We start from the raw sequence: 12,332 nt of genomic DNA on the forward strand, positions 1-12,332 counted from the left end.
AGCAGAATAGGGCAAAGGTGATGGCAAATCATTGACACTTCAACAGCTTTTGGTTGAAACATTTTCAGACTGGAAATCTATGAGTAAAAACATCTGGTTCTACTGTAAGAAAAGCAAAAAAAAAAAAAGACGACAAAATTACATCTTCGTCACCATACTGGTGCTCATTTTAGACATGCGATGAATGCCCATCTTCCATACACCTCATTAAAGGGACAAGTAATACAACGTGTCAATTATTCTAATAACCGATAGGATGCAACCACTGTACCATGTGGTATAAAGAATATACACCTTGGAGAAGACAATATACGGTTCTAACAATAGTCACAGGCTGTCAAATAAAATCATTACAGTTATTACACGTCGTCTGTCAGAAGGTGTAACCTAAGATCAAGGGCATATTTCTTTTCTTCAGATACAAGGAGTGACTTGCACACATTGTCAAGTCTTCACATCTTTTACACAGCATCAAGCCAAGCATCTCTTGTGTTGAGCTCACACGTGAAAGTGTCATGAGTCACGCATGATTTCATGATCCTGAAACCCTTCATCGGTTCACTTGCAAAACAAAAATGTAACACATGAAAATGCTTAAGTCTGTAACCCTATAATACCTTATGGAATTTTTTGTCCATATTTTTTTAAACCCTGTCTAAACGGATTCACGCCTCTTATTTTCAGGTTAAGAAAAAAAATAAAAATAAAAAAAATCACAGCAATAAAAGAAGGTCAATACTAGAAAGGAACTAGTTTTGAAGTAAATAGTTCTAAAGAACGAAGAAAATGAAAATAAGGATCACCTAATTTATTAATTTTCTTTTTTTTTTTACTTTATCCTATCCTTTTAAAGCATAGATAAGTTAAATGATTCCCTTCTTAAAGGTGAACTGAGCATGGACATTTTTTTCCTCGATTTAAGTACTTAAAAAAAAAAAAAAGAATAACACATTTACCTAGCTCTACATCAGTAGTTAGAAAGTAAAATAAAAATAAAAAATACATATTGAATTTAGGTTATTGTTAATGTGTACCTTTAAAATGAGTTGGACCAGGCATCCTCAAACTGCAGCGCTCCAGCTGTTGCAAAATTACAACTCCCAGCATGCCCGAACAGCCTACAGGTATCAGCCTACAGCAGGGCATTGTGGGAGTTGTAGTTTTACGACAGCTCGAGGGCCGCAGTTTGAGGATGCCCGAGTTGGACGATCTGTAAAAATCTTTTGGAATAGTCCCTAATCTATTGCTAATATGATATATATATATATATATATATATATCTATGGTACATCATAACTTACCTCTATTGCACAGCAGAAGGTCTCCATCTCTTCACTTACAATCCTCTGGCGCTGTGTCCATCGGAAAATGGCAGCAGTGGCGTGAGTCACCAAAGTCACCACAAAGAGGTGACCTACTGTAGGTGCATCACATTGTTACCATCACCTATGGGCACAGCACCGGAGGATCAAAGTTGTTTATACAGGCCACAAATAGGGACCACTATGTGGCAGGAGTAACTTGTGATGTGAAAGATGCATGCGTCATCAACAATAGATAAGGTGTTAATGCAGAACATTTCTACAAGTTGGCTAACCCCTTTGGGGTGCCTCCACATGCAACATTTTAGTGCTACTTTTCTGAACCTTTGCAATTTTTGCAGCGTTTTTCTGTTAAAAACTAGTGTTGGGCGCGAATATTCGTATTGCCAATTTTAATCGCGAATATCACCACTTCGAGAATGTAGAATATAGGGCTATATATTCGTATTTGTGAATACTCTAGATTTTTTTTTTTCATCAGTAACCTCCCTTCTTGCTTGTGGGCCAATGAGAAGGCTGCAATATCTTTGTCTGAGCTTAGCAACATCCCTAGCAACCAATAGGAAAGTTGCCTACCCCTTACTATATAGGAACCTCCCCAGCAGCCATTTTGTACAGTTTTATGGAGTTCTGAGAGAGAGAGCAGTGTCATTGCTGTGCTCTGTGCTTTACTGTTTAATTACATTAGTTAGTTAGCTCATATATCTACAATACAGATAGTTAGTGGGAGATAGTCAGTGTTATATCCTGATATAGTGTAGCTGATAGGTTCTGCTGTCCATACATACATGCTACAGACACAGCGCTGTGATGTCACGATAATACTTAGTGCACCAATCAGTAATATGTAGTCAGACCTGCTAAAAAGGGAAGTTGCACGTATTGCGCAAAAATATGTGCATTATTAATTGCCGACTTGCGCAATTGCAAATATATTGGAGCACTCTATCTGCATATAAAGCCATTGTGATGTCCTGCCGTGCCAACCATTTTATCCAGTCTCGGGAAACTTCTAGCAGCTTGAAAAATGGAGCAACAGTGACCCACGCCTGTACTGCGCTCGCAATATGAGCATATTACATTGCGGATTTTCGCAATCAAGAAAATTATTGTGAATTCTCGAATATATGATGAATATTCGCGAAATATTGTGAATTCAAATATTGCCCCTGCCGCTCATCACTATTAAAAACATCAGCTCTAGATATTAGCAGGAGGCCTATGGGAAAACAAAATGCGGGACACAAGTTTTTGCCACTGGTGGTTTTGTTCATTAGGTGGTGTTTTTTTTTTTATCTTTCTTGCTTCTTTTCAAAAATATGGCATGCTAGAGCTTTTGACTTTTTTAGGCATTTTGACAACACCTTCTCTATAGGAGAAAAAAAACTGCACGAAAAATACACTAGTGTTAAGACAAAGACTCAAAAGAATTCAGGAAAAACGCCACACAAGGCGACAAAAGCAAAACAAAATAAAAAGACTTGCACTTATTCTGGTGTTTTTGTTTTTTACTGGTAATTCATGGTGTTTAGGGCCTCAAGTACTTGAATATTTTCCATAATTATACATACCTTCACTGTAATTAAAACAGACCATGGCTAAAGATGAGTGGCTTAGCATTTCAATTATAAAAACTTTCATAGTTTTCGGGCATAAAAAAAGAGCTGTATATATACATATATTCAGTATATACACACATATAAACTACAAAATGAAGCTGTGAACAAACTGAAGACACAGATCTTACCTTGGGCTAAGTCCTGAAGGATAAACTCTAGAGAGTATCGTAGAATAAAGTTGTTATTCCACACGTACAGCTGGTTATCCCTAGGGTTGTAATCCACAGCGGCAATGTATTGATACTGATTGGGGAATGGAATATCAACAGACTCTCCTCGGTTTAGCTTGGTGTTGAAGATGTAGTCAATTGCATTCTTCCCAGTTTCACTCTCGTTGTCTTGGTAGACTGACCTCACCACATACAGGACCCCACATATCATAAATGCATTTGAGGCAGCCCGTTTATCGTAAGAGGTTTCAAACGTTGCCTCAAACCGAAGGGTGTAAGGATTTAATTGGCTGATCACGATCATCCCATTGTTTTGCTCTGTCGCGTAGATTACCCATAAGCCATTTTCATCGACCGCCAAATCGATATCAGTTTTTCCGCCCCATCTATATGGAGATGTGTCGTGGTAATTGGCATAATTTATAATTGCCTCCCCGCTCTTGATTCTAGTCCTCAAGTCAAACTTAACAATATTTCTCGTTCTTTCCTTGTTAAAAAACACAGCCCCGTCATAAACCACAAATCCAGTGCCGTCCACTCGGTTCGGAAGTTTATATGTTGTAGTCTGTCGCCCATTTTGAAAATCTTGCAATGAAGCATATTCTATTAATGTATCCGTACGATACGGTGTCCAGGGCATAAAATAAATTTTATCTGCAGCTTGAAGGGGGTCTTTGCACCAGGCACCTGCCTTCTGTTCAGCTTCAAAAATATATGGTGAGTCCACAACTCCTTTCAACACCCCAGGGCAAACAAAAACTAGTAAAAAGTAGAAAGAGGATTATTTCACAAAAGAGATATCAAACATTGTTTTTATTAATTAGCAATATGTTCATTTAAAGAAAATAATAAATAAAAAAAGAGACAAAAACAAAAAGGTGATTTTTTTTGACAAAATTTAGATGAAGAATGTGACATTCATAGTGCCAAAATAAGAAACTACTAATTTTAATACATTACATTATAGTAAAGTAAATCAGATGACCTTAAAGTATGAATTTTCTAAGCTGAAACCTGTCAGACAATGAAAAACCACACACAATTTTTTGTTAAAAAAAAAAAGATTAAAAAAGAAAAGCACGTGAATGGTTTTCCATTGGTGCTTTAAAGACATATGAACTGAGGGAAGAAACCAAAGCTAAAACACCTCAAAATAACACAACATTGATATATCAATCTGGAGAATAAAAAATATACAAAAAAATAAAATAAAAAGTAAAAACTAAAAGACAAATTGGAGCAATGGATGAAACAAAGCCTGTAAATGTGGCATGCTTGGGGAAGGAGTAGAGGAAGCCAGGCAAAAAGTACATGAGTAACTAACATAACTTAAAAACAAAAATGAAATCACTTAGGGTTCAAGAAGGAGAGCAAGAAAACATTTCCCACAAGAAATGCAGAGACTGTGTCCCACCTATGTGACATATCCAGAACACTGTTTTATTAGCAGTCAACTTGTGTATGAAGTGTAGAAATGCAATCCTGCTGAATACAGAACGTCAGTGTTTAGGGATAAGGGGGATCGAGAAGGTTAACATCCATATGGCACATAACAGGGAGCTGGGGGGGTTCGGGCTGTATTTTATTTACCTTTTTGCTCCACTTCTATTTTAAGCATTGGAAGAGAAAGTGAAAAAGGGGTGCAAGGAGAAAAAAGAGAGATTAACATGAATGGACCATGTACTCGGCAGCTCAATCAGTACACACACTAAAGTAGGGACACAGCAAGAAATCCGCTAATTTGGATAAATGAAGAGACTGGAACACCTAGTGAAAGAAAGAGCTGTTATACGATCAGTGGTGATGGGGTTGGATGTAAATTCTGACCATCTTTCAAGAGGTGGGGGGTATGTAGAAGGAAACACATGCATCTCTAAACCACCGGGCCTTGCATGGGCAGAGGACAAAATGGCTTACTCAATGAGCTTGTGAAAATAGTTCAGATGACCTACAACCCACATCATGTAGACATATATAGTATTTTACACCTTTGACTATGCCAACGAGACCAGTTGTTGATTGGTGACCTTACTGGGGCAGAAAGTGCCTCAGTAATGTCACTGGTTCACGAGCCCACTGGTACCGGATACACAAAAAGGAGGAGGCAGGTTCTGTACCATAAAAGAAAATGAGATTTTACAATACCACATTTTTTCTTTTGAGATATATATATATATATATATATATATATATATATATATATATATATACGGTATATATAATACAGTTATGGCTCGTGGTTGATAACTAAAATGTAATAATTCCCAACCAGATAACAGAAATATCATGTGTGTATTTGCTCCCTTTTTTTCTCTTCTTTTAATCTCAGGATGACTGGCAACCAATAAGCCATAAACTTGACTAAATATTTGAAACCCGACTGTAAAATGTCAAATTTATTTTCTATAAGTCCCACTTCAGAATATCATTATGTGAGTTCTCAAATTGGCATTTCCCTTATTTTCTAACAAAATTACTATGACTCACGGATGAGTATTTACATCACATACTGGTTAGGAACTACTACTAGAGAAAATGATAATGTTTTGAATGTACCGTATAATGCACCATAAAAATAAATATTTTATTAATTTTCACTAAAGGAAACAATTTCATTGTTTGGTCCATTTCTAATGGACATCCAGTAAATTGATTTGTAGTTCACTTGCACACTACTGGTTTTCTTGAATTCTAAGTTCTACTCTGTTCCTTGGGTTCTTACAGATAACTTACACTTGGACTCTCGAAACCTTATATGCACTCTGACTTTCCTATTTATATGTGTCCTTGGTGTGGACCAGATTCATAGGCTTCCCTAGAGAGCCTGATGTCCACCCCACACTGAAGACCATGCATGATTCATAGATTCAGGGTGCAAGTTATGTATCATAACCCAAGTAACGGAGCCTGAAAATTCAAGGAGATAATCACAGGAAATAAAGCCATTTTTATATCTATTTTCCGGATGTACATTACAAATGGACCAAATGCTAAAAAATATTGCTCCTTTATTACCTGCGTGTATTTTCTGCAAACACCACCAATTTCCATTTGAAATTGCAAAAATCAGATGTTTACATGAAACATATTTCTATCTTGTGTATATTACACACGGCTATTGTAAGGGTGAATAAGATGTAAAATAAGTTATACTACGTGAACACCATTTTTCTCTTCAGTTACAGTTTTGTCCATGTGTAAAAAAATAAAATAAAAAAAATAAAATGAAAAAAGGTTAAAAAATGAGTTGTTAAAATGTGTTGTAGATCTGCAAGCTGCAGATTGCCGAGAATGTGCCATCTGCATTAAACTACCATGCTGGTTTGTGAACAAAAATAAGCTGTGCTGTTAATTAGCAATACTACTAGATTCCGACTAAGAAAAGAAAAACAACGCATAACTTAACGTTTCAATTGTTTAAAGTGCCTTTCCATTTTTCCAAATTATATTTAAAAAAAAAAATTAAAAAAAATCAATAAATGGCTTCTGGTGGCTAACAAGGCCTCTTTCATATGTCCATGATGACATTTGTGACAAGATGGTCAGTGGTTTGTCTGTGAAGATGTCTGTGAAGAATCCATGTTTGGCCTGTGTGTCATCCGTATTCCATGGACACTGCTAGGCTGAAAACTAATTTGCAGAGCATCTCCTAGCAAAGAGCCAAGAAAACTACGGAACACAGATGGCATCTGTCTTGTGTCTGTGGCTTTCACAGACCCATAGACTACAGTATAATGTGCATGAGGGATCTGTAATCATGGTGGTGCCTCCAAGGACCCATGGAAAACTACTGCTGTGTGGATACATATATTAAAGTCAATGGGTACATCTGCTGTCCATGGAGACAATAGACAGCACACGTCCACAATTCACTGATGTGTGAAAGAGGCCTAAATCTGTATTTAAGGTGCCGCACATACATATGTCCCCTTACCTTTCCTAGGATAAGTGTCATTAGTGACAAACTTAAAAAAATAAAAATAAACTTTTGTGTCCCTTTGTCATGTTTCTTTTTTTTCCAAAGCTGGTCATCTCATGCCTCTCAACTAAGGATCTCTCAAGTCAATAGGAAAGATAAAGAAGGGAACATCAGTATGTACAGAGTTGTCAGCAACTTTTCTTTTAAATATCATAATTATTAAAATTGTGCCAACTAGTTTTAGGAAAAATGGAAACTATTACTGGTCTTCCTAAAGAAATTTAAAAAAAATGTGCCTCATAACCCTGAACTGCTCACACAGTTCATGGAGGCTATAGTATTATACGAAGGACTTCCCTCGCTATAATTATATGCATGTGCAAAGCACCTGCACACAATTTATGATGAGATACATGGGAAAGCAATGTTAACAGGCCATAGAATTATTTTTAATATGGTTGGAACATATTAGCTAAAATGCACAGGGGGCAATAAAAATAAAGGAAATGCAAAAAATGCACGTACAACTATGTAATGTGCATATGAAATGCTCTGAAAACATAAAAATAAATTTTTTTTTCCTGCCACAGTGATGCCACCATTTCCTTAATTAATAACCCACATTGTCACGAACAATAGTTCAGACTACAGCAGCGCTGTCTCCTCCACAGGTGGGCATCAAGCACGGTAGAAGCTCCAGAGATGATGCATTGCTACCATTACCTAGCATTCCAATGAACTTTTCAAAATACTGCAAAAATATTAGTCTAATATTCAACTCTGAGTAATTCAGGCTGATCAAATCTCACTTAAAAAAAATAAAAAAATCTATTCTGGGTTATCTCCCACTGATTGTACTTGAGATGGGAAAAAGAAAGGAAAAGCTTGCTACCTGTCACAATATTATTTCCATGCAAAAAATGCTAGATTTAGCAGGTTAAAATATTATGCTACGGTTCTTCGCTTCGGAGCTGATTGAATGATCTTGCCCCTACACGATTTGCAGCTACAGAACTAAAGAAAAAAAGACTTCTCAGCTTTCTACAGAAGAAAAGAGACCGCTTCATTCTAAAGAGGCAGCAAGGAGTTGGACAATAGCCAACAGGAGCATCTTGATTTGGGCACAATCATGGGATGTGTTCAACCCTCTTGCAATATTTAAAGTGGTTAAGCAGAGTCTGTAGCTGGACAGTGGGTATAAATCGTGTCGAAGCCAAACTAATTGACTTCGGAAAAATTTGGAAAGATTTATCGCAAAACCCAAATTTCCTCATGTTTCGTGGCAACAAATCTATTGTTTCTGAAATGGCAGTTAAAAAAATAAAAAATACTCGCCTCATCCATTTGCTCGCGGAGAGGCCGTTGCAGGCATCTTGATTTAAGATAGCGCGCAAAATTTGCACAATGTGATGGCGTGATGACATCATCCCGTCACCGCGTAAGACTTCACACACTGTCTTCAATCAAGATGGTTGCGACGGCCTCTCCATGAGCAAATGAATAAGGTGAGTATGTACATATTTTTTTAACCAGATTAACCCCTGAAAGGCCTCAGTTTTAGAGTTAGATGCCTCAATCAGCAATGAATGCGGCATCAGAGGGGTTCAATGATGGGGGCGGCACGATAGCGGTAATTAGTGACAAAGTAATTCATCACGAATGGAATTTGTATACATTTGGTTTTTTTACATACTTCCCTTAAGCTTGGCTTCTACATTTGGGAACAATAGGATGTTTTTCAACCCTCCTGCAACTTTTATCAAATATTCAGCTTTATTTATAAGTTAACTGTTTGAGTTTCAATATACTGCACATTAAAATATATATTTTTTTTACATACGCCTCTTACCTAGATTCAGGATATACTGAGGCCTCCATGTGTCCCATCTATATGGGTGATATTAAAGTATACCTAATATACCAGATCCTTGCTTGCCGATAGATTGGGTTGCTTCTATACATAAGCCTGTCAGTGGGACCTACTAACTCAGCTTCAGAGATGCACTAATATTCCTCAACTAAAATACCTATTAGAACCCTCAAAACTGTCCCCCAACTTCATAGGGTCAATCAGTAGACCTGCATGTAGCTCATCACATATGCTACACCTCTCCATGACCAAATGCATACAGGTCATGTCTGGTCAAGCAGATTATTTCTAAATATTCAAAAATTCTAGTTACAAATGGCATTTTTTATTTTTAAGAAAGGTCTGTGATCAAAGGACTGCGGTACGTCACAACGTCCATATATGCCGTATACGCTCACCTCTGACATGACATTAGATACGGTTGTGTGCAGGACACTGCATTTGATGCTAATCTTACTGCCCACAGAGATTATGACACTAGGCCTTTGCAGATAAAGATCTGCTCTTTAATTTAAAAAAAAAAGTGTGCCATTTGCTAATCAGCCTCCCATATGACGGTTTCACTGGGGATTTAAAAGGACAGCTGGACATTGAGGCTAAAGAGATATTCATCTAGGTTCAGTATGGTAAATACCGGATCTATGCATTAATGTATGAATTAATCCCAATGGTAAATGAAGGGAGCAGTACAAAATTTTGCTAGACCGATATCTTGCACTAAATGCATATAAAATCTCTCTCCCCCTCATATCTATCCATCTGCCAAACCATCACATCTCTACAGTGCCAAGGGACAAATGGGATTTGTCGTTCTGCTCCTCACAGAGAGAAGATAGTTCAGACTGACACACTGCAACACTCCTTCCGCTGTGTGAGGAGGACTGGAGATAGATCGGTGAGAAAGTTAACACCAATCTTTCTCAATATCAACTGGCCAGCCAGGAAGCCACCGATCCTACCTTACCAAAAAACAAATTGGAATATTGTGTTCTAAATTACCTTTAATAAAAGTTTAAATGTATGCAAAATAACAGGATCCTATTGAAAGCATAAAAAATGATAAATCTTAAGTTCATTCATTTCACTTTGAGAATAAAAACTATTCCTGCGATTATTGTAATGAGCTCTTTCCATGACAGTTTGATTAATGTCCCACGATATTAACAAACCCATGTATTCGATACTTAACGTATGTATGTAGGCACGCACATCCATAATTATAAAGCGCCAGGTAAGAAAAAATATCCTGTGTTTGATCTATAAAAATGCAATCAAAGACACTTAAAGGTCAGTCTACTTGGAGAAACATTTATATCTTCCCATCGACTAGAATATCAGGGTAAACAAATGATACGAACTGTTAATCAATACAGAGAATATACGCAACACAGAGGTGAGGAGCATCTGGTGAAAAGGCTATTACTCTACAATCGGAGAAGAAGACACTCACATCTACCGGTAAGAAGAGAGGGATGGAGATTTTAGGTAAAATGTGTGTGTATTGAAATATATTTCTACATATCTCCTTGGTAACAGACTACAAAAATACCCTGTGCAGTCAGACCGTACAATTATTCTCCCTTCCAGCCTTTCTTTACTTCTCTTGGCAAGTTCACAAGTTGTAGTCTGTTTCCATGGTGACTCAATGGTTTGAACTGGAGCTGTAGCTTCCAAAGATAGGAGATTTATAATCTGGATTACTTAAAAAGTTGTACAGTGTATACTTAAATCTATGGGCCTCATATACTAGAAAGGTCTCATTGAAAAGTGTCTTTCTTGCCAATCAGAGCCCATGATTCATTTTCAAACGCCATTTTTAAAATGCAAAAGCTGCTTGCGAAATGGTTTCTAGGGTCAACAAGGTCGCTTTAACTCTATTCTTTGATGAATTCATTTTGGCCTATTTGGTTAATCAAAAAGAGAGTCAGCCATTTTGTGTTGTAAAACGGTGTTCAAAAAAATTCAGCTCATGAGTTGCTTTGGAACCAAAGACTCGGAGGAGATTATTTCTCTAAGTTAAAGGGACACTTAACCAGAAGTCTAGAACTTCTTTATTTGCTGTGTTTACAGCAAACCATTTTTCCCATTTCTGGCTGGGTAGAAGGGTGTCAGTAGTGTCCCTTAATGGGATGATTACTTCAAGTCTGACCAGCCAGGAAGCCACTGATTCTCTAGGTCACCTAGTTCTAGTTCGATCCCCATTGACTATAAGGAGGTCCAGTGATAAATTTCACCCTCGGCCAGACAAAAAAACGTTGCGTGCAACGGCTTTTTGTCTGGCCGACAGCCAGCATTTGTGCTGGATCAGACAGCCACATCTGCTTGAAGGAGATGTGATCAAGGCCTTACTCCATCTCTCATATTTCCAATTCAGAGGACCTCAACAAATACAAATTTTTAGCTGCTGACCTTAGGTTTAGTGTTCCTTTAAGAAGCTGCCCCCTTTAACAGTATCATGTGGGTCATCAACTCCTAGAGCAGCCTACAAAAATAGTTTGCAGGCAACATGATGACTATGTCATGATGGCACACCCTTAAAACAAGTTTACTGTATACACTTAATAGGGGATAACTGTTAGATCAGTGGGGTCCAGCCACTGGGACACCCCACAGATCTTGAGAATATGGGTGCCATGTTTTCTTTTTGAAAGCAGTGATGTGCACCATGCTCCAGTCAAAGTCTATGGGACTTTGTACTCAGTTATATCTGGCAGTCTTATAAAGATGAATGGAGCAACAGTGGGCATTCTTGACCTGCTGCAGCATTCATTTGGGGGCATAGAATCAACCCGTTCTCTTGGGTAATGGGGGTCTCAGAGGTCTGACCTGCACTAATCTAACAGTTAGCCCCCATCCAGTAGATATAAGATAACTTGTTCTAACAGGAATATCCCTTCAAATAAGACCATCACAAAGACAGGTGGATAAGTGCTCCCCTTACACAGCTATCAGAATCACAGTTTTGGTGATGTACTGCGTCTGGCATTCAGCTGAAAAGGACATTAGAGAAGAACATTGTGAACTGCTGTTAGCCAATCAGCATCTCTGGGACTGTTTTTAGCTATGCTGATTGGCTGAGACCAGCTGATTAACAGGTTTTCTTGCAATGTTCCTCCCAAATGTCCTTTTCAGCTGTAAGACCTGCACAAAACATACAAACCTTCAAACTCTGGTCCTGAGAGCTGGGTAGGAGAAGCTTGTTGTACTTACTAGTTTCACCATTTGAGGGTATTATACAGATGACAATCTTAAAAAGAGATGACCAGATACAGCATAGTTATAAATAAAAGCGTGATAAACCAATATCCAGTAGAGATTTACCTTTCACAGACTTGTGACAACTCCAGCTGTGTGAGGTTGTCAGGGTTGCAAAACACACACTTGAGTTGTCAACACATGCATCAGGCAACTTCTTACATGGATACCTGATAT

The 12,332-nt window shown here is 37.8% G+C and overlaps 1 protein-coding gene across 7 annotated transcripts in view; it reads right to left on the minus strand.

Annotated features, from left to right (window-relative positions):
* ADGRL2 (adhesion G protein-coupled receptor L2) overlaps window positions 1–12,332 on the minus strand; it is a 185,797-nt gene that overhangs the window by 50,372 nt on the left and 123,093 nt on the right. For all 7 annotated transcript variants that reach the window (XM_040408493.1, XM_040408488.1, XM_040408486.1 and 4 more), the window contains exon 5: window positions 3,070–3,870. In XM_040408493.1, coding sequence (XP_040264427.1) covers window positions 3,070–3,870 — 801 coding nt within the window. The remainder of the gene's footprint in view (window positions 1–3,069; window positions 3,871–12,332) is intronic.

This window comes from Bufo bufo, chromosome 9, assembly GCF_905171765.1.
Source record: "Bufo bufo chromosome 9, aBufBuf1.1, whole genome shotgun sequence".
Classification (NCBI taxonomy): Eukaryota; Metazoa; Chordata; class Amphibia; order Anura; family Bufonidae; genus Bufo; species Bufo bufo.